Source organism: Pezoporus wallicus, unplaced genomic scaffold (assembly GCF_028554395.1).
Source record: "Pezoporus wallicus isolate ANWC-B61680 ecotype Strahan unplaced genomic scaffold, APGP_CSIRO_Pwel_v1 contig_13954, whole genome shotgun sequence".
NCBI classification, from domain to species: domain Eukaryota; kingdom Metazoa; phylum Chordata; class Aves; order Psittaciformes; family Psittacidae; genus Pezoporus; species Pezoporus wallicus.
Genome location: NW_026638000.1, coordinates 610,060 through 633,091, shown reverse-complemented (window position 1 = coordinate 633,091; position 23,032 = coordinate 610,060). Strand labels below are relative to the sequence as shown.

General features: G+C 50.8%; 2 protein-coding genes across 4 annotated transcripts in view; both read right to left on the bottom strand.

Annotated features, from left to right (window-relative positions):
• Positions 1–23,032, bottom strand: part of BNIP3 (BCL2 interacting protein 3) — a 234,505-nt gene that overhangs the window by 113,988 nt on the left and 97,485 nt on the right. The window lies entirely within an intron of this gene.
• The window catches only part of STK32C (serine/threonine kinase 32C), an 80,206-nt gene that overhangs the window by 2,688 nt on the left and 54,486 nt on the right, over positions 1–23,032 (bottom strand). For both annotated transcript variants that reach the window (XM_057408653.1, XM_057408654.1), the window contains 9 exons: positions 8,882–9,033; positions 6,742–6,915; positions 6,023–6,060; positions 4,567–4,656; positions 4,074–4,177; positions 3,875–3,991; positions 2,319–2,444; positions 2,028–2,159; positions 647–714 (listed from right to left, as the gene is read on the bottom strand). In XM_057408653.1, coding sequence (XP_057264636.1) covers positions 647–714; positions 2,028–2,159; positions 2,319–2,444; positions 3,875–3,991; positions 4,074–4,177; positions 4,567–4,656; positions 6,023–6,060; positions 6,742–6,915; positions 8,882–9,033 — 1,001 coding nt within the window. The remainder of the gene's footprint in view (positions 1–646; positions 715–2,027; positions 2,160–2,318; positions 2,445–3,874; positions 3,992–4,073; positions 4,178–4,566; positions 4,657–6,022; positions 6,061–6,741; positions 6,916–8,881; positions 9,034–23,032) is intronic.

Sequence of the window (23,032 nt, the reverse complement as noted above, 5' to 3'; positions counted from 1 at the left end):
CCAGCAAAACCCACTGGAACCTCTGCAACCCTCCACAACGCCCTGCAAGGCTTCAGGCCACCCGGACCTCGGCACAGGCTCCCTGCCCTCCATCACCTCCTCCATGAGGCTCCCTCTTGCTTTACTTCTGAACCCAACGCTCCAGTGTGCTGCCCTGGGCAGCCTGTTCCAATGCCTGAGCACCTCTGGGGCAGGAATTGTTCCTCAGCTCCATCTAAACCTGCCCTGGTGCAGCTTGAGGCCGTTTCCTCTTGTCCCATCCCTTGTTCCTTGGGAGCAGAGCCCAGCCCCTCCTGGCTCCATCCTCCTGGCAGGCACTTGGAGGGAGCTTTCTCCTAAAGCAGGATGGGTGAGAAGGTGCATGGGGGAACGGAAGCAGTGTCCCATACCTGTGTTAAATCCAGCAGTCTCCCTGCAGCATGTTTTATCTAATGGCAGAGATTAATAATCCCTGATCTTTTCTCCCTTTTTGGTCAGAACTGCTTTTCATACAGAGGCATCAGCTGAGCTCCTTGGCTCACATCAGTCACCCAGGGCTGAGCTGGCAGCAAGAAGCTCCCGGCCATGAGGCACCAGCACTCTGATTCCAAAGGGAAGTCAGGAAAAAGAATTGGTTTTCCTTAGCAAATAAAAAATACAGACTCACTTCTCTCTGTTGAAGATGACAAAGTCTTGCTGGATAGCTTCAAGGCATTCTTGGAGATAGTCATTTTCCTGTTGAAGAAAAACAATACAGGCATGAGCAGTTCCATCTGCACCCCAGAGGGCTGCACACTGGCTTGGACAGCCCACCCTTCCTGATCTCTGCCTTCATTTTACCTCCTGCATCACCTCTGCCAAGGTGCAGAGACCTCCTCTGAAGCTGCTGCCGCACTCCAGCTCCAACCACCGCATGGGTGCCTGTCTCCTGCACAGGCAGCATCTTCCCATGGTGCCCGTTCCTGCACCCCCAGCCATGGCCATGGCTGGGGCCCTGCTGGCCGTGGGTCCTGACAGGCAAAGCACCCTCACCCCTCCAGGCAGCGAACCCTGCCAGAGGTGCTTGCAATTTGCTTATTCTGGGTTTTTGTCCTCCCTCACTTCCCGATTCCTTCTTCACCCGTTTCCAGTAAGCCTCATTGATCGCAGCATTGGCTCCCGCTGCAGAGGAGGGGATGGATCTAGCAGTTAATTGGTGCAGACAAGGAGACAGGCAAAATCCCACCCGGCATTCCCTGCTGCTCTCAGACCACGCTGCAGGAGCAGCGTGTGTTCCCTTAGCCTGGGCTTGCACTGCTCAGGGAGCAGGGCTGGTAACGTGTGTTTGCCCTCACAGGCCTCCCCACACACCACTGACCACAATACAGCTGCTTTCTGCAGGACCGGTTCCTGCTCTTACTCCTGGGATGTGTCTGCTCTGTAAAACTGGGATTCTCGTGTTTGCCTCCCCAGCGCATCACAATTCCCACAGTGAAATCAAGGAACAAATGCACCTTGTCTCTAGCTTCATCCCTGGCTCATGTAGCGACAGCAAACAGGAGCAGTACCCAAACCTGGAGTGGATGTTCCTGCACGGCCACCATCAGTGCTTGGTAAACTGCTGCCAGGTAACGCCACCGGCACCGGTCACGAGCACTGGGCAGTGCCTCTTGGCAAGGTGCAGACCACATGGATGTGGTTCTTTATCTCCTCTCTTGATCAATGTGCCCAGAGCTGCTGCTTTTATTTCCAAAACACAAATTACTGTGTTTCAGAGTACAGATTATCAAACTCATGTAAAAGGAACATTTGGTTGGCAGAAAGACTCCACTGGCAAATGTTTTTATCAAAATCAATCTCATTTACTTTGTTGTTGCAGTAACTAGGATCATAGAATCCCAGACTGGTTTGGCCTGGAAGGGACCTTAAAGCTCCTCCAGTTCCAACCCCTGCCGTGGACAGGAACACCTTCCACTAGAGCAGCTTGCTCCGAGCCCCATCCAGCCTGCCCTGAGCTCCTGCTGTACACCCAAACTGAGCCCTCAGCCCTTTCCCCAGGAAGCACTTACAGACTGTGAGCTGTCCTTGCTGTTATCCCTTGACTTGTTCTTTGCAAGCCTCTTCTTCTTCTTGTGCAAGGGCCTGGACTCCAGGATCATCTCCTCCAGCTCGAAGGTGGGGTCGCAGTGCAGGCGGCCCTTCTGCTGGGACACAGGACACGACACAGGCGTCAGGCACTGCAGAGACTTGCGGCAAACGGAAACGACTTCTCCATCACAAAGCCTCTGCTGAACGCAGCGGTTCCAAACCAACAAGAAGCAGCCCCTGCGTAGGGCTGGACACACATCGCTCCTACTCACGTTGGGGACGAAGCCTGGCTCCACTTGCTTCCTGCAGACGTCGCTCCAAACCACGCTGGACAGGTACGCCGAGGCCTGGATGTCGGCCAGGCAGGAAAAGCGATGCTCAGGGTTCACTGTCAGCAGCTGGGGAGAGAAAAGCATTCCTGTCAAAGGAGAAGGCTGAGGAGCCCACCAACATCCTGCCTTTGGGATGACTCGGGTGGCTCAGCCATGCGGGAACCTTTCTGTCACAAGAAACAGGGAAATCACTGTAGGGAAAGATAAGACTAGAAACATATTCTGGAGGTTGTGAAACAACTCTGGGACCATGAGCTCCTGGACCAGCACGGGTTTGCTCCTCCCTGTGCCTACCTATGGTGCACAGCCCTTCACCCTAGTGTCCAGAGCTCGTACCCCAGCACAATCCCCCCATGCCAGGGACAGACCTTGCAAGCCAGGCTGAGAGAGCTGGGCTGGGGCAGCCTGGAGAAGAGAAGGCTCCTGAAGGGGAGACGTGAGAGCAGCTCCAGTGCCTGAAGGGGCTGCAGGAAAGCTGGAGAGGGGCTTGGGACAAGGGATGTAGGGACAGGCCAAGGGGAATGGCTTTAACCTGCCTGAGGGTAGACTGAGATGAGCTCTTAGGCAGAAGCTCTTCCCTGGGAGGGTGCTGAGGCGCTGGCACAGGGTGCCCAGAGAAGCTGTGGCTGCCCCATCCCTGGCAGTGTTCAAGGCCAGGTTGGACACAGGGGCTTGGAGCAAGGTGCTCCAGTGGAAGGGGTCCCTGCCCATGGCAGGGGTTGGAGCTGGAGGAGCTTTGAGGTCCCTTCCAACACAAAGCAGGCTAGGGTTCTGTGATTCTGCAATGATGGGCAGCCCAGCAGATGGCAATGTGAACCTGCTGAATGCTCTGCAGCAGCCATCACTGACAGCATCAGAACGTTGCTTCTCATTGAAACAGAAACTGTATGTAAAGTGTCCACCCAACACTGACTTACATCAGTGTTACTTGTCTGCTCACCATGAAGTCAAGGTATCTTTTTAATAACAAACTACTCAGCTACAAAGAAGACAAACCACAGCTTCCACACCAAGTCAACAACCTTTTCACGCAGCAGCAGAAGGAAGGCAGCAAGCTGTCCCATCCGTATGGACACCCCAGGCTGGTCTCACAACTCGACCCAAAGCAGACCCTTTGGCTGGCAGAACTGGTGAGAGGAGCAGTGAACACAGCCAGGGCAGCCTCACAGGGCTGTTTGTGCCAACGCTGCTGCCTCTGCAGGTTATGATGGGCACAGAGGGGATGCTGGAAGGGCACAGCTCCAGCCCAGGTAGGAATTTGATCATCACACCAAAAATCAGCCTTTCTCCTTCCCTTGCACCAAACATAATGCATCTTATTGCAGGGGTAATAAACAAGCAAAATACAAGATTAATCTGTGCTTAAGCCTGAACAAAGTCATTAAAATCAGTCCTATTTCAATTTTACATTATTTATCAATGTGCTGACAACGTTCCAGCTAGTCCCACATGCTGCAGCTACTGTGGGGTGTAAACCACGCCAGCAGGACTATTACCTTCCGCAGCAGAGCAACCATCTCTTTTGACCAGGCAGACGAGTACTGAACGCTCACAGTGCTGAAGAGCTGCACTAAAGACTCCACGGGGTTGTTGGAGTGGATGTCGTACGGCCTCTGGGGGGAAAGAAGAAAGATGAGAAGAAATTCCCTCTCCTCGGCAGCCCATCAGTGTTCTTCAGCAGTCGGGGAGCCCTACCCAGCCCCGCAGCAGCTCGTATGCCATGATTCCCAGTGACCACCAGTCGACCTCGAAGGAGTAGCCCGTCCCGCCGCTCAGGAAGGAATGGAAGATCTCCGGGGCTGGACAGAAAGGGCAAAATGCAACAGGTTACGTGCTGGCTTCAGTCTGTCTCTGGTTCGGCATTCACACAAGGCAGTATGGAATCCTCAGGGTTATCCTGATGCACTAGTACTGCCCGTGGGAAGGGTTTGCAGGCAGGGTGAGAGCGCTCCCAGCTGAGGGATGGCAGGAACCATGCACTGAGAGCCAGCACAGGGTGGGATGGGGAGGGTGTGCTGATGCTGACAGCGCTTCATTCACTTGTCAAGGCTCAGGCTCACTGAATGACTTGGGCACATGCATTAACATGCTGAATTCATTCAGTGCCTTTGTTTCAGGCAGGCACTGTCAGGCATGCGGTGAATGCTCCTGAAGTGTAAAATATAGATGGAAAGAACAGCTTTCTTACCCATGTATGGCTTTGTTCCAGCTAATGCAGTTGCTCTTTCACCGTCCCTAATTATTGTTGCAATATTAAAATCTGTTAAATGTGCATGACCTTAAATAGAGACAGATTTTAAGAAGGAATTAATCGCAGTGGCAATGGAGTCAGAATACATTTGCTTTATAAGCTGCTGCCCCTTGACAGGGCGGCACAGGCACAGTCAGGTCAGGGTCAGACACCACTGAACAGCCATAACAGGTCCTGAAGCATTCTCAGGCTGTAGATGTTTCATGGTTGCTAGCTTTGGGTCTGGATTTTAAACCAAACTAGCAGCCCACACCAGCTCCAGCACTTGCTCAAATGCCTCTGGCCAGAACCTACAGTCAAATACAACAACAGGGAACCACTATACTAAGCTATTGCCTTATCATTTTTATTGCCGATCAATTGTCTCATTGATTAAGACCCTAGCACTGGTTTTGATGAAAGCTGTTGAACCACGAGCACCCCAAAGTCCCAGAGCTAAAAGCAGTGCCTCTCTGTACAGACCGCAGCAGCTCTGGAGACGCCAGTTGAATGAAATCATGGCAATGCTTCCCAAACCACAGGGCTGTGTGCAGGAATCACTAAGGTATTTGGGGAAGTGCCGGACACCTTCTCTCTGCTTCTACCTTCTCTGCCATCAGGACTGACAGCTGACATTCAGAATGGGTCATCCTTTTGAGGCCGGCCTGGTATGCACAAACCCAGCCACTCACCCTTTCTGCTCTCTATCTACAAGGCAGTTATGAAAGCGGTGTGTAAATGTGTAAATCAATGAATCTCCCTTACATTTCCCTTTTCCCATTTCTGTTTGGGCTTTATGCCCTGCGTTATCTTCTAATTAACTTCTGTGCAAGCTTCAGTTTTGACGAGGGTTTATGGTAAAACTTGGATGGGTTGGATCCTGCTGTCCTGAGAGGCTGCGTCTTTTAGATCTACCACTGGACCAGAGATCACTGTAGGATCTGCTGTGGTGTTTCACCTGCATGGGCTACTGGGACTATTACCAGTAGATGCTCTCATAAAGATTCCTGCACTCACTCCAGCTGTCTCAGCCCCGATGCATCCCCCCAAGAAGACATCAAGACTAAAAGTGCACGTGCAGATCACACACTAAAACCCACCGAAGCCCATCCTTGTGCTTTGAGCCCTCCCGTGATGCCAGGCACCGCAGCTCTGGCACAGTGACCTGAACACTGGAGCACAAGGAGAGAGGAGGTCAAGTGTGGGCAGACGGAGGTGGGGGTAACAAGGAGAGGGGCTGCTCTTGGTGGACCTGCCCTGGCATTACAGGTACGTTCAGCCCCACACTGATCACTTAGAAGGAATGGTGCTTTTTCCACACTTTTCCCAGATAAAAAGACACACAGTATTAAAGACTGCAAAGAATCTGTCCCTCGAATGAAGGAGGCAGAAAAGCAAGGCTGAGCGATCCTACCTTGCTCATCGAGGAGGATGTTGTCTGGTTTTACATCCCTGGGAAAAGAAGCAAGGATAGAGCAGGGTGAAATCTCAGATCAAGGATGAACTCAACAGCGAGAAACCTTTTTTATCTACCAAAAATTAAGAGCAACTTAAACAAAAATAGCCTAACATGAGCTAAGTCCCTTTAGGATGGACTAGAAATACACTTTTCCCGGGCAACTGGGCAAAAATGTAGGAGCATGGGACTTGTTCAGGCATCATTTCCAAGAAAAATTAATAACATAACACTGGGCCTGTTTCTGTGAAGCCCTTGATCAGTCTGAAGCCTGCACGGGGAGGTGCCTTCAGGCCCCAGCAAAGTGTCAGGCTTCATCGGGGCCACAGGGGAGCAGGACCAGCAGTGGAGGGTGCCCAGGACCTGCACTGCCAGTGCAGCTTAGTGCCACCAGTTCCATGACTTGGGAGCACCAGTAGCATTAAGCAAAGGCAGCATCATAGATTTCACAGAACCACAGAGTGGTTTGGGTTGGAAGGGACCCTAAAGCTCCTCCAGCTCCAACCCCTGCCACGGGCAGGGACCCCTTCCACTAGAGCAGCTTGCTCCAAGCCCCTGTGTCCAACCTGGCCTTGAACACTGCCAGGGATGGGGCAGCCACAGCTTCTCTGGGCACCCTGTGCCAGCGCCTCAGCACCCTCACAGGGAAGAGCTCCTGCCTAGGATACGTGGGTTACCGGTGGATGATGTGCTGGCTGCGGAGGTAGTCGAGGGCCAGCGCCATCTCACAGATGTACAGCTTGACCGTTTCCTCCGTGAACTGCACGTTCTGCTGCAGGTGATAGCGCAGGTCACCGCCGAGGAGCAGGTCCACCACCATGAACATGTCCTCCTCGTCCTGGAAGGAGTACCTGCGGGACCGGCGGCTGTGAGCCAGCGGGCTGAGCCTCACCACTCAGCCACGCCAGGCTTTTCCCTCTCCTCATTACACAGCTCCTGTGAACACTGCAAACAGCCCCACCACGAGCATATGCTGTTTACAGCTTCCTAATGGAGCAAGCTCAACTCCAGATGCTGTCTTGGTTATTAGCCTGTTGCTACCCTAAGTAGTGCTGCTTTCAAGGGGTGAGAATCCCAATGAACTTCCACCTGCTTGCTCACCACCTCCTGATTGCTGCTGTGCGACCCCAGCAGCAGGCAGAGCTCGGGGCTTTGCTAGCCAGTCACTTCAGAGAAACTTCCCATTTTCTATTGTGAACAATCCAATAAAGCTACTTAAAATATCCCTGCCTCTCCTGAGAATGGATTGGGAAACACAACTGCTAATTTAACCAGGAAAAAACAGAAAAGGAGATTTATATTTACTGTCGAGTAAAACGCCTCCCTAGATGTGCGGTGCTCCATCCCACAGGAGACTGACGGCAGTGGGGATACACCACAAAACAAGGCCCAATTGTTATATTTGGTGACAGCGTTTCTAAGGAGAGAGTATGTGGGATTGCATAATATGAATCACACGCTTCTGCTCTCATCTTCAATGTAGGTTTATTCTAAAAGTACGAGCTGAAAGGGAAGGATCTGCTACGGGAGCAAGTTTTCCCCAAGAATTTCATTACTTGTTGGAAAAACGCTATCTTCAATTGCTAAAATGTTGAGAAAACAAACAGAAACTTACTTGGCTCTTCTGGGGCAATGGATCAACAAAAAGAATGTCACCCAGGTATCACTCTGGGTATAAAGCCTTCTGAATTTCGGAATACTGATTTGATCGTGTGCGCACTGGCAAAACCCATCCCTGTTACTGAGTAATGTGGTAAGGTCTAATTGTGGAAAACCTCCTCGAATCAGGCTGATTTAACAAACAGCTTTAGCTGGCAATGCTCTTGAAACGCATCCTGTCCAGTCACAGTGCAAATGAGATGCAGGAGATCTCCTTGCCTTCCCCACAACCGAATCAGTCCCCTGCAGTAGCATCCCTCCGTCTCCATCTGCGGAGCTGCCCTTGCAGTGCTGGTGCAGACTCAGACAGGGATAGGGCAGCTTTAAACCACCCAAGCTCAGACCTACCCCAGAAACTCCAGTGAGCACACTGGCTATGGCTGCGAGCAGTGATTCATGAGCATTACACAATCCCACATACTCTCTCCTTAGAAATGCTGTCACCAAATATAACAACTGAGCCTTGTTTTGTGGTGCCTCCCCACTGCTGTCAGTCTCCTGTGGGATGGATCTGTTTATTTAAACCACCAGTCAATCTCTGCAAGTCTGAGTCCTTTGCAGGGACCACATGCTGTGTGAAACACTGGATATTTTGTGTAATTTTGTGTTCATTAAAGTTATGAATCATCACCTCTACAACTGCTGGTTTCTTTGGCTTTTCACACTGTTATTTGCTACAGGAACTGGCCCCACACAGTGTCGGATCCGCCACAGACTCTCACAGCTCTCAGCATCTCCATGCACATCAGATGGACCATCTCTTTAACCAGGAGCATTGTACTGTCTGGGGCACCTTAGTGGGACTCAGCACAGCATGGTAAAAGTGGGACTCAGCACAGCATGGTACAAAATGGTTTAGGGTTAAGTGGGCAGTGGGGTCCCTTCGGAGGGACCTGACAGCAGCATTTGCAGGAGGCTGTGAAAAACACCCAACACATGCACAGGGGTTGGATGGAAAAGGAGAAGCTGAGCTGCTCTGAAATGTTTGGTTCCCTAACATTTGGGTACATCCCGTGTTGTTTCCTGAACACGTCCCATTACCATGGACTTGCACTGCAGCAACTCACTGGGATGCTCCCATGGATGCCTGTGACCACAGGAGGATGGGCAGAACGTGGCTCTGAGAGCACTGGAGGGCAGGGGGAAGGAGCTGCTCACCAGAGGTTCACCAGGAAGACGTGCTCGATCTCCTGCAGGATTTCCAGCTCCCTGAAGACGTTGCGAACCTCGTCCCTCTCGATGCACTGCTGTTTGTTCATGTACTTCATAGCGTACATCTTCTCGGTGTCTCTCTTCTGCACGATGCACACCTCAAGTGGTGCAGAAGGGGAAGGAAAAAGATATATAGTGAGATGTTCTGTATCCTCATTTGCTGCTTTACTGGGCTGAGACCCACACCGCTGAGCACTTCTATCCCCTACCCAGTATTCCCGATCTCTGGGCTGGGAAGTGGGATCTACAGATAGAAGCATCCCTGCTCCATGTGCAGTGCCCGTGCACTCCTGATCTGGGCTCCATTACACCCAGGCTGTTTCTAACTACTCACTTACACAAGAGATTCCTCTAGGATGTGGCAGTCAGCTCCAGGAGAGCTTTCCAGCAGGGACTGTGTCTGGGAGCTGTGGGAGAGAGCTCTGTGCTCGCTGCCTCTGACCGGAGACCAGCTTCAGGCAGCAGTGGGGCTCCTCTCCCAGCCTCAACTCCATTCTGCTCACATCGCCGGCTGCCAGCCCCCCATCTCCTGCACACAGAGCGGTGCTTGGAAAGGTCAAAATAATCCCCTCTGCTTGAGCAGAAAGTCATTACCATGCAAATTTGTTAACAGCAATGACCACAACCACCGCGCCCCTGGAGATGTGAGGGTGCTTGTCCTTGCAAGACACAGACCTCCCGGCACGGGGCTCCATGGAATCCCAGACTGGTCCGAAGGGACCTCAAAGCTCCTCCAGCTCCAACCCCTGCCACGGGCAGGGACCCCTTCCACTCGAGCAGCTTGCTCCAAGCCCCTGTGTCCAACCTGGCCTTGAACACTGCCAGGGATGGGGCAGCCACAGCTTCTCTGGGCACCCTGTGCCAGCGCCTCAGCACCCTCACAGGGAAGAGCTTCTGCCTAAGAGCTCATCTCAGTCTCCCCTCTGGCAGGTTAAAGCCTTTGGCAGGGTTGCAACCTGCTGTGCTCCCAGCCCAGGCTTGCAGCCACCAATGGTACCTATCCACTAGGAACAGGGATATGCTCACAGCCATTCCCACACCAGCACACAGAGCCAGGCCACCAGCAGCCACCAGTTCCTAATCCATTGGGATAACCCAGTACAATCCAACACAAGCCCACCAGGCTGGCCTGGGCTCCCTGCAGCTTTGGGTGCCCTCCCTTGGTTCTTCTGATCCTAATGACACCCTAATTCCTGGGGTAACCAGTTTTAAATGAACTAATGAGTTCTCAAGGTAACTATTTTTAAGGGAACTCATGACATTTCACATCATGCAATCATTCATGTACATGCGTGTACATGAACAATACATGTGTACATAATAAGGGGAAATGCTGCCTGACCAATCTGGTGGCCTTCTATGATGGGGCTACAGAACTGATGGACAGGGGTAGAGCAGTTGATGTCATCTACCTGGACTTGTGCAAAGCGTTCAACACTGTCCCACACACCATCCTTGTCTCTAAATTGGAGAGACATCAATTTGATGGATGGACCACTCGGTGGATAAAGAACTGGCTGGATGGCCGCACACAAAGAGTTGTGGTCAATGGCTCAATGTCCGGCTGGAGACCAGTAACAAGTGGTGTCCCTCAGGGATCGGGGCTGGGACCGGTCTTGTTCAACATCTTTGTTGATGACATGGACAGTGGGATTGAGTGCGCCCTCAGCAAGTTTGCCAATGACACCAAGCTGTGTGGTTCGGTTGATACCCTGGAGGGAAGGAATGCCATCCAGGGGGACCTTCAGTGTGTACTTGCAGCCCAGAAAGCCAATCGTATCCTGGGCTGCATCAAAAGGAGCGTGACCAGCAGGTCCAAGGAGGTGATCCTGCCCCTCTGCTCTGCTCTCGTGAGACCCCACCTGGAGCATTGTGTGCAGTTCTGGTGTCCTCAACATCAAAAGGACATGGAACTGTTGGAACAAGTCCAGAGGAGGCCACGAGGATGATCAGGGACTGGAGCACCTCCTGTATGAAGACAGGCTGAGGAAGTTGGGGCTGTTCAGACTGGGGAAGAGAAGGCTGTGTGGAGACCTCAGAGCAGCCTTCCAGTATCTGAAGGGGGCCTATAGGGATGCTGGGGAGGGACTCTTCATTAGGGACTGCAGTGACAGGACAAGGGATAACGAGTTAAAACTTAAACAGGGGAAGTTTAGATTGGATATAAGGAGGAAATTCTTTCCTGTGAGGGTGGTGAGGCACTGGAATGGGTTGCCCAGGGAAGTTCTGAATGCTCCATCCCTGGTAGTGTTCAAGGCCAGGTTGGACAGAGCCTTGGGTGAGAAGGTGTCCCTCCCTTTAGTGTGAGGTGTCCCTGCCCATGGCAGGGGGGTTGGAGCTGGATGATCTTAAGGTCCTTTCCAACCCAAACTATTCTATGATTCTATGTACATGTATACATTCGTGTAATCATTTCATTCCCTGCAATCATTGCGCAATCATTAATCAACCAATCAATCAATGAGGCTGTCCTCTATGTTATTAGTCAGGCTCTTGATTACAGTGCACTGGATGTGTTTCTTTTGCAAAACAATTAGTTTGGCATTTTGGTCACACAGCCTTCACGGGAGGGTGGCCTGGGGATGCTGCTGGCAGCTCCTCGGAGCAGGTCACAGCCGCGCAGCACAGGAGCAAGCACAGGGGGCCCTGTGCAAGCACTGCAGACAGACAGGAGCCACAGAACTCTCCTGCACATCCAGACTGCTGCCATTAATAGCCATTTGCAAGTGCTAATGGTGCACAATATCATAGCATCAAGGACACACTGCAGCAGGGAGGTGACACGGTAATAGGTGGTTATCATTAGCCTGATGAAAACATCCCAATTAGCGACAGGCACTGAAATTAGGGGGGTTGTTTTGCAGTTGTCATTACAATTATGGGAAGTTCTGGGTTGAGGTAACTGCACACACACCTCAGACCCCACGTTAAAGGGTCAATTTATGGGCAACTTGAGCTGAGGAGTCTCACCCTGAGAGCTGTGTCCAGCCCCTCTGGCTATAGGGTGAGAATGGGTGTCCCCAGCCCCGTGCCCATGAGAAAGCAAAGCCCATCAACTGCAGTGCCAGGGACTGCTCACAACAGCAAGCAGGAGGTAACCCCGTGCTCTGTGCAAACAACAATGATAATGAACTACCTACAGACCCCAGCGGGATCCAACCCCTGCCCGCAGCAGGCAATAAACTGGTTGTACATTTAACAAACCAGGCAAAAATAACTTCATAAGTTCTTCAAGCAGACCAGACCTAACAATAGCCTTTTGAAACATAAAATCTTAGAATCCCCGCCTGGTTTGTGTTGAAGGGACCTCAAAGCTCCTCCAGCTCCAGCCCCTGCCACGGGCAGGGACCCCTTCCATAGGGCAGCTTGCTCCAAGCCCCTGTGTCCAACCTGGCCTTGAACACTGCCAGGGATGGGGCAGCCACAGCTCCTCTGGGCACCCTGTGCCAGCGCCTCAGCACCTGAAAACATGGGCATTGCTATGGAATTTCTCTAAAAACACGTCTCTGAACATCAGCCACCAGGCACTGATACCATGGTTCCTGATGTCAGCTCATCCCACATGATGGCCAGAAGCTCACGAATCTCTCTACGTGTTTCATTTCTTTTTCTTCAGACTGGCACTTGCAGTATCGTACCAGCTATTGCATTTGAGGTTTATGTCATTTGCTGCTTGTTTCTCTGCAGCAAGAGTGGAACCTAGCACAATAAATGAGAAAATGATGAAAACTTCTTGTGCTCTGTAACCATCATAAATAGTTTTCTGAACCAGCACAGCATCACCTACATACAGAGCAATGCCACTGTCAAGTGCTCTGGAAAAGAGCACCAGTGTGGGTGTCAGTGGCGATGTCCTTCCTCCAGCCAAGACCCACAGAGCTCAGAGTGGGAGGGCAGCTGCCCTCCAACATTAGGACTAGTGTTGGTGCTGCCCCGGCCAGGCTCAGCCGCTGAGGTCCTTTGCCACAGGAACCCTTCCTAAAATGCCCCTGGTGACAGAGGCACGCCTCTCCCCCAGTACAGCAGTGCCCCAACACGAATCTCCTCTGTCTTGTGCTTCTGCACTCGCGCATCTGCTCCTGGGCAAGGAATAAACATCCGCCTGGTAGCAAGTCAAGAGTGGGTTTTAAAATGAATCCATTTTCAATCAGATCCACAATGGGAAGCAAGGCAAGAGAGCAGAAAGAGCCTACTTTGTCCTCACCCTGCATAATGCAGGGCCTCGGTGCACAAAGGACATTTGCAGTGGTTAAATACAGCCATTAGAAAAGATTGTCTGTAATGCTGCCAGATCTGCGCAGCAGAAGGCAGGCATCAGCTGGTCCTGTATTGCTCAAGACATGGCACATAAAAGATTTAATAGAGTCCCAGATACCCTGAACATTCAGCTGCTGCCAAATGGTTTGTATACAGCTGCCTTTGCTTTTATTGCATTAAAGGCATAAAGGGTTTGGAGCCTGCGTTTGTGATTCAGGACATGAGATGAGCATTTACCATCTCCAAGTTTGATTTCACTTCGTGGGGCCCCAGGGGATGGCAATGCCTCCATTGTCACCTCACTGGCAGCTTCTTCTCACCTGAGCAGGGGACACCCTGGGTCTTCACTCAACAGGAGCGATCTCAAGGAGATAGCCTCAGCTCTCATCCATTTAGAGGTGATGTTAAAACAGTAACAGGCGGGGAAAGCTGACTCCTGGCTTTGAAATCCCTTGCTGTAAGGCCAGAGTTAGTATTTAGAAACACAGAACATGAACAGGAGCGTTCAAAGCTGCCTCAACGCTTCGTGCAGAGCTGGGATTTGGGTGGCTTCTGGTGCCCAGGGCACTCAGACATTATGTGCGTTTTGGAAGCAGTTTTTGTTCTTGTTAACTGAGGATGCTTTCCCCAGTCGCCTACATTTTTGCTGCTCTGTACGGTTTTGGGTCCAACTTGCTCTCTCTTAGGCTGCCTTTGCCTTTGCTCCTTCAGAAATGAAATAACATTTTTCCTGCTGATTCTGAAGGAATCCAGCGGGCTGAAATCCCCACTCAGATGAAAGGTCATCTAATCATTTAATAGCATGTCCTGACTTATCTCAAACTAATTATAAAGGGGCAGCACCATTTGCACAAAAGCGAGAGGTTTGCATTCCGGGCAGCATCTGCAGAGCTGATAAATACTTGAGCTTGTTTGATCTGGGCTGCACCAAGATTATTTTTCCCTGCTGCAAATGCAGATGTCACCTTAAACTGAGGCACCGTGGCCCCGTCCCCTGCAAGACATCACCGTCACTCCTGATGCAAACACCGCAGCTGGGATCGAGAGCTCTTCCTTTTGCTTCTGCACCGTGAGCAGGAATCTCTCAGTGGCTTCTGCCTTTCCCAGACAAGACAAATGCTCTGTAATCCCCACAGACACAGACACAGACACGTCCTGGCTCCGGCTGGACCCATCACCAGGTTTCACCATACAAAGCTGGATTCACTTCTTTGTTTTTAGAGTTGAGGCAAGGCTTAGCACCAGCAAGCACTACACAGCCACATCAAACACCTTAATCCTACACGACAGTGAGCCACAGCTGAGCACCACTCTAGCTTGTAAAAATACTCATTTGGGGTGGTTGCACCTTGCCCACGTGTGATTTCTCCTCCAGCTTCTGCTGACTTCCCATGGGTATTTATATCAGGCCCCCCAATTCCCCCAACCTCACCCACTAAGCCAAGAAATAAACCCCCTCACTTCTCTGCGAGTTTCATCCTTTACAAAGCAGCGGTGTCTGATCAACCGGAGGGAAATTCCTGTCCCACAGCCTTTAAAGAAGACTCGGAGAGGACTTCAGTTGGCAACGAGCACTGCAATGGGCAGAGCGATGCCCATGTGAAGGGCAGTGGGACAGTGGTCACTGCTGGGACCCCGGTGCTTTGCTGTGGGACAGCGGTGCTGCACCAGGAGCTGCAGACTGAATCTTCCCACTGTATTAAAACAACCAAAATCAGTTCGCAGCCGCTCTCAGGAATGCACCAGTTCTTTTTTACAGCTATTCTGGAGAGAAACCAACGGCCTCTGACATGGCCGCGGTGCCAAGGCTGCACCGGATGCAGCATCAGCTACCCCGTTGTTTAAAAGCAATCTTTATCTCATTCTGTATTATGATGGCACTGATGGTAATTGAAATACAATCTCTGCTTGGTAATTAACATCTGTACAATTAACACTTGTAATTAAACAGATAATATTAACTTGTTCCACAGTTCTCATAAACATTAAGGATAAAGCCCACTAATCACAATTTTTTTAGGCATAGCCAAGACAGCAAAGCTGAAAGCTGCCTCCAAATGCAATTAAAGTATCAGGGATTCATGAATCATGGTGAGCAGCTGGCTGAAGCTCTGCTGGAAGCATCTACCTGCTTCCTATGGGTCTGTCCATGACTTCCGTGTCCAGCCAGGAAGGACCCCAGGACCAAGGCCATGCCTGCACACTCCAGAGGAGCCCAGGAGCCAGTGGGCACAAAGGGGATGGTGACTCTGCCATGGCCATGAGCCACCAGCACCGGCCCCTGAGGGCCACCAGTGACTGGAAGTGGCCTGTGCCAAAACCATCCCCTGCCTTCCCCTGGGGACACCCCATGGTCGAAAACTCCTTTAAACCCTGGCATTACCGTGCCGGTTCCCAGCTACTGCCTTCTGACAGCCCACGGCAAAGAGCACCTCCTACAAAGCCACAAAAGCGTGTGAGTTACGGGCAGTATCAGCGCGTGAACCGCTGACAGCCCCCACCAAAAATCACCTCAAATTCATCAAATCAGGTTTATCTCATCAAAAGCATTCTCAAAACGGCAACAGTCCTGTTTGCTCTGACAAAGGCAGTGACCTGGCAGCTGGGTCCTGGGCATCAGACGGCACTGCCCAGCTCTGCTGATGTTCTCCTCTCCCAGCACCCAGAAATGAGCAAACAAGGAAGGGCAGGCAGGCAGGCAGACGTGCTCTCGAGCATGGCTGTAAGTGCAGCTATGGACAGCACAACACTGTGTGCCTTGGGCAGGATGATTCATGATCACAAAGTAAACTGATGATTGCCAGACACACAGGACAGTAAAATCGGGTCTAAGGGGCAACGGCTGGGCTGAAGGCCACAGGTACACAGGAGCAGCTCCCTGCAAGAACAGGCACCCAACATCTCAAGGATGCTGGTCCCCTGAAGGTGTTTCACCTCCACGGCTGCTGACCCAGAGCTTGGCTCGATGAGCACAAGAGGAAATGATGAAGGCAGCGGGCACTGCAGGAGCCCGTGCAGCCCCTCACCACCCCTCAGGGCTGCCCTGGTGGAGGGAGTTCTGGGTGAGATGCAGTATTTCAGACCTGTCCCTGGAAGAGCTCCTCTGGTGATGCCATTGGCTCAGTGCCCAACAGGCCCGGTGCAATCCCAAGAGATCCCACAGCACCTTGCTGTGAGCTGGGGAGGCTGCGCTCCAGGGACAGAGGTGAAGTCCTGGGAGCAGGACCATGGCATCACACAGCTTACCCATGGCACTTACCCCACGCTCAGCAGGACACGTTACTATAATACTGTCTGATCCTGAATACAAACATACTTTGAAACAATCAGAAACCCTATTGCTTGATTATGCAGCTTATTTAACCACCACTTTGCTCTGGGAACAGTTTTGACAGCAGTGTCTCTGGCAGTGTTTTTCCCAGCTATTATCTCCAGCACACAAAGACCCATTTACAAGAATGGGACATCTGCAGCTCTGGTCCCAGCTCCATTCTCCCACATTATCCATGTGGATGAGCCAGGCTGGGTGACACAAACACAGGGGCGCCGCTGGCCGTGCTGACCGCGCTCCTCCGCCTCCCCACGTCTGTCCAGCTCCAACCATGCTACGTCACTCAGAATAACAGCAGTATTTAATAACTGAATAATAACAAGCATTTGAACCTGAAGTCTCCCCTTCAGATGCAAAGGTCAAAGCCGGAACCTATCAATCTACTCCAGTAGAAACCACATCAGAAGTTGTAAAGTGGCAGTGAATGGAAAATCATTGCAGTCCTCAGGATTCATGTTCCAAGTATAAGGTAACCAGCCCCCAAAAAATGCCTTCACATCTTCAAGAGCCAGTTTTGTTTTCTATTCCAAACCCCTCGCCACGTTTCACTCCAGGTATTTTTTCATGGAGTCTCACTTTACTTGATCTCTGCCAAAAAGTTGTGCTTTATCACGAGATGGATGAAGCACTGGTTTGTCAGAGCACCATAAATCATTAAAATCTCTTTAATTCAGCACTGCTGTTTGCTGCAGCCAAGTTGTAGCAGCAGCTGATGAAACTTTTATTCATAGCAAGCCTGCTCGTGTCAACACTTCCATTAAAAATTCCTTTCAGTTGCTTATGCTAGAGACAAAAACCTCTTCTGAACCAAAATAAAACCTGCTGGTGGAGATCACACCTCCGCGTGCCATACATCAATAACTGCAACTCTGGGGTCTTGGGAATGTGTTTGTGTTCTCACCTCGTGCAGATCTGCAAACCCTGAAGCTCAACAGAGCCGTATGGATTTAGATCATCTACAGACGTGGCCGCTTGTGCACCAGGAAAGCACCACACGTCTCGTAGCTACAGCTGGGAGTGTGCTCGGAACACGTGCAAAACTAGGACTGCTCTTTCTTCACGTCTTCTTTCCACATTGAGCCTTATTTCTGTCTTGCTGTTGACATAAACGGCACAGAACCAGCACACAGAGACTATGTCAGGAAAAGCTCTCCTCGGTGGCACCCGCACACAGCATGCAGGGAGCTGAGCTCTTCTGCTTGGTGTCTGTCATGGAATACCTCCAAATTCTCCTGCAAGAATTCAGGAAAGGGGTGCAGAAGGTAACCTATGTGCTCTGAATCCTATGATTTAAAGCAATTTTAGGCAGTTCAGATGAAGCACTTCCTTTTACTGCCACGCTGAGAAAAGGGCATCTCATCAGACATTAAGCAGATGTTTCTGTAATTGAATTCTGGATATGGGTGATTATTTCACTTGCAGCTCAAAAAAAAAGCGGGTAGATTTCTTTACCTCAGGAAAGACATCGATCAAATAAACAAGAAAAAACTAAAGAAGTGACAGCATATAAACCTAAGGAACAAAAAAGGAGCATTTTTCCTTACTTCTGTTTGCCCTTGCTCGCCCCCTTCTCCCCCTTGCACATATAGATATAGAGTTTCGTCATTTGATATAGATTACAGTCAGCCAGATATAGAACCATAGACTCACAGGATGGTTTGTGTTGGAAGGGACCTTAAAGCTCCTCCAGCTCCAACCCCTGCCACGGGCAGGGACCCCTTCCACTAGAGCAGCTTGCTCCAAGCCCCTGTGTCCAACCTGGCCTTGAGCACTGCCAGGGATGGGGCAGCCACAGCTTCTCTGGGCACCCTGTGCCAGCGCCTCAGCACCCTCACAGGGAAGAGCTATTTCCTAATGTTGGCTATCTCAAACTCTGATGTCTTTAGTAGATTTCAAAACAAAAAATGTGGGCATTTTGGGCCATCCTCTGGTCACAGTCCTGAGCACGTCTTCAATGCGGCATCAGATGGACACAGAGCAGCAGACCCTCATTGTGGGGGGTTTGGGGTGGATGGGAGCTGTTTCCCACTGTAGGGGTGGCTGTGCTCGGGTGGGGAGGAGGACAGGCAGGGAGATGTGTTCTGGAGCTGTCATGCTTCCTACAGAAAGGCTGTTCGGCATCTCAGTTCTTGTGCAGCTCTAATCACGTGCTCAGAGCTCTGCTGGGCTTTTCTGCCTTTAATAACATTTAAAGAACGATGACAACTCAGACCACGCTCAATCCACCACGACCCTCCTTCTTCTTTGTCTTGGATCGATCCAAGCCTGGATCCACCATTTACTCCAGCTCAGCAGTACTCAGATTCACATGAGGGTCTGAATCCCCGTAAACAACTACAGTTAACAAGTCTTTTGTGAATAAAATGGGGAAAGTGCATCTTCCTATGTCTGACCTATGTTTGGAGTCTTGTATGTGGAGTCATTTTTCATTACAGCCATGATTACATTCTGTGATGCTTTGTACACTGCTCAAGGAGACCAACAAAATTGGGGTTTTAGTTACATATTTGATAAAACTTGGGAACAGAGAGAAATTGAATTGTTCCCAAGGAAGGATGGAGGGCTTTATTAGATCTCGGGCTGTAAATGAATGTTGAAGCTTTCCCTGATCCTAAGGCAAGAACAGTCAATGTGCTATTTCTAACAACCTCATCGCTCATCCTGAACCCGTGCTGCTGAGAGCCTTGTCCCTGACGTCTTCATCTGTGCTGCTGCACAACCTGCCCCGCAGGCACACAGTTCCTATCCATGCTCAAGTAAATAGATAGAGGTGTAACTTTTCAGCTAAGAAGGAAGGGGGTGCTCGTGCTTGACAGCACAAAACCTGCAGGACGAATTAATGCTCCCTGCAGCCAAACACTTCGCTTTTCATCTGCAGAAGCTCGCTTCATCGCACTGAAGGGTTTACCACAGAATTGCATCTCCTCCAGTAAAGGTCTGGTACTGAAAGACCTTGTTTTTCAGCCCAGGTATTGCAAAGGAAACATAAGAGCTTCCACACCACAGACATCTGTGCCTAAGACACCGGCAAATGGGGAAGTGACCCCCAGCATCAAGGTGAGCGACGCTCCCTGCAGCGCATTAAAACTAGCTATTACAGAGCTCTGGCACCCTCCCAAAGGCTGACACCAGCCGCTGGGGCTGCAGTCAGAACTCACAACACCTATAACAACTGATATTGACAGCAAGAACCTCTTGGTCATGCCATGCACGCTGCACACAGCATTCATTTCTCCACCAACCCCAGCACCACACTCCGGGTTTGGTTCCAGTACCTTGGCTCAATGGAAGTTTGGCCACACTGTAGTCAATCTGTTCACATTCACTTTCAATATTGCAGTAAAATCCCTGGTACCTCTCCCTTGGGAAAAGGGGCAGTTCAAACCTAGACCTTGTAGTACCTGACCAGACATAGTTTTATTTTCTTTGTCCTACACACCCAACACTCAACCAAAGCATTTGGAGGCCACCAACAGAGACCTATCTATATCTATACTAAGGCACTATCACAGTATCACAGTATACAAACAGCAGAAGCGTCTGTAAGAAAAGACTATCTTGGAAGCGGGATGATGAATGACAAGTTGTGGTTAAGACCAGCACAACTCCACTAACTACAGTGGATGAATTCCATTGCGACCACTGTTGACCCTTCCTTTAGAAAAAGCCAGAAAGCGAATGTCACAGCAGCTCTGCAAGGAGATGTCTCTTCCAGCTCCACCGTCAATCCCCGCACATGCAGGAACTCAATATACAAAATACGTGGAGTCTCTTCTCCCCAGTGAATCTCTTACAGTTCTCCTAATGGTCAGTTCCTGTGCCGGCTGGCTGGAAAGAGCGATGTGCCCTGGAAGAGAAAGCTGCAGAGGCTGCAGGGGAGATGGAGGTGCCTTCCACATGGGGGTGCAGGGGCTCTGCGTGGACATCCCGCCTGTTCCGCCCTCCTCCATCAGCGCAGCCCCCTGCCAGCTGAGCCAAGCAGATGGCTCACAGCAGACGAGGGGCTGCCCCCACGCTGTTCCCAAGGAGCCACAGCACTGCTTCACCAGTCTATCAAACCTAGCGAGCAGTGCTCAGTTATATCACATGAACAAATGTGCTTCAAGCATTCAAGAGCAAAGAGGATCTTCCTACTGCAGCTCTCCTATTAGGCATCGACAGAGCTTTTACACTTCCACTCATCAATGCTGCTGAGTTACTCACCATGCCTCAAGTGGCCCATCATCATGCACGTCTCCATGAATATCAGGCAGCACTTGCTAAGCTGAATCATTGCTGTGACTTCAGCCTGGCCTCCCAGTGGAGCCGGCAGCCACCCCATCCAGCCCAGCAGGACCAATGGCAAGCACATCCCTTCATAGCAAACTGCTCTCCCAGAATTAATGGTACAGAGCACTGGGAAGGGGCAGATCAGCATAAGAGCTCATCACTGCAACTGAGCAGCAGTGCTTGACCAGGGCTTCAATTCTGCCTCAGTCCTGAAGGCATCACCTAGATGAAGAGCCACTGCCCAGAAAAGACTCCAGCTAGAGTACTCTGCCCAGGAATAACCTTGCGTATCTTATTCCCCTGATAAGACAAAAGATTATAGCAGAGGGCTAAAATCTGGTTTTAGAATCATAGAATCCCAGCCTGGTTTGTGTTGGAAGGGACCTTAAAGCTCCTCCAGCTCCAACCCCTGCCACGGGCAGGGACACCTTCCACTTAGAGCAGCTTGCTCCAAGCCCCCGTGTCCAACCTGGCCTTGAACACTGCCAGGGATGGCGTAGCCATCAGTCCCTAATGAAGGGTCCCTCTCCAGCATCCTTGTAGCCCCCTTCAGACACTGGGAGCTGCTCTGAGGTCTCCACACAGCTTCTCTTCTCCAGGCTGAACAGCCCGGATGTTCTCAGCCTGTCTTCGTACAGGGGTGCTCACGGCCTCCTCTGGACTTGCTCCAACAGCTCCATGTCCTTACATTGAGGACATCAGAACTGCACCCAGTGCTGCAAATGGGGTCTCACGAGAGCAGAGACCATCTTATGCGAGTGTTCTCCTTGAATGAATTTCCCTGCTGAGGAAATAAAGCAGAGCAAGGCAGAGCTGGAGCTTTGGGATGTCACAGGATGCACAGAGCTGGATGAGTGGTGCCCAAACAAAGCTCCCACAGCCTGGCTAAATGGCACTTGTCAGAACGGCAGCTCGGAGGAATGGGGTGGCTGTTATTTCATCTTCAGCACAGCCTGGTTTAAATGCAGCAGCTGCTGAAGGAGCAGATCTGTGTTTTACACCACGCTGCCCTTTGTTTAGAGGACTTTTTAGCAGTTACTTTTGAAAAGCATTTCTAGATCAGAAGTAACGGCGCAGCACAGCAACCCCTCTGCAGCTCTCAGGGAACACGGGAGCAGGAGGATTCTCGATGGAGTTTTTACATAAATAGCAACTGAAAAGGAGGTGAGAGTGAAAAGCAGAGACACAAAAGGCTTCTGTTCAACAAACACTCTCACTTTCCTTTCTTTTCCTTCTTAAAACACCCCTCATGCGTTAACAGTGCAGAGTTTTCCTGAGGGAGGCAGAATTCCTGATCTTACAGCAAAAATAGAGTTTATCCCAACGGTGACGGGTCAGTAGCCCAGCTCAAACCAGGAACAAGTCAGTAAGAATAAAAAGAAGCATGAAACACTAGAAGAGCACATCTGCAAGTGTCAGAGCGATATTATAACAAAGGTTTTCTTTCAGAGAACAAAGCGTCCGCTTTGTGTGAAAAAAGGAAAGCACTACATCTGAAATTCCTCAATGTTTTCATTCCTAATCTTTTCATTTATGAGACTACTGAAGCTGTATTTTGCTATCCCATTAGACAACATAAAGAGGTCTAGAACGTTTCAGCAGGACTGCACCTGCCGGCCCCTCAATGCCCCGACAGCTCCGGCACCACGGCGCTGCTGTACCGCACCGGGGCTGGATGAGAATCAGCGCAAAGGCAGGGGAGGAAAGCGCCGTTTGGGCACTTGGAGGCACTGAAAATCACATCCTATTACTTATGCTGCTCACAAAACTTGCTCATTATTTCACAGCCACTTTCCTTGCCCGTGACAGGCTGAGCAGCTTGACCTTTCCTTCTGCCCGTTCTTCCCTGTCTCCCCAATGCCGAGAGCAGTATTTAGCAGAAAGATACAGCAACAGGGACCAAAGAAACTCCAAGAGCAGGTAATGACAGAACAGAATACAGCTGAGCCATGAGAATTAGTCATTTCTGTCTCATCCCCCCAGATCCATCAATCTTGGGCAGAGAATGAAATGAGAAGCAAAGTCATAGAATCATAGGATCAACCAGGTTGGAAAAGACCTTTAAGCTCATCAAGTCCAACTGTTCCCCAGCACTGCCACACATGGCTGAGCCCCGCACCCCTGGCGCAGCACAGCGAGCTCCTCTGAGTCTGCACCAGCATCCCTCTGCTCCTGGCTGAATGAATGCATGGTCAGGGAGCAGCCAGGCAAATAGCAAGCTTCTGAGGAACTGGAGAGAG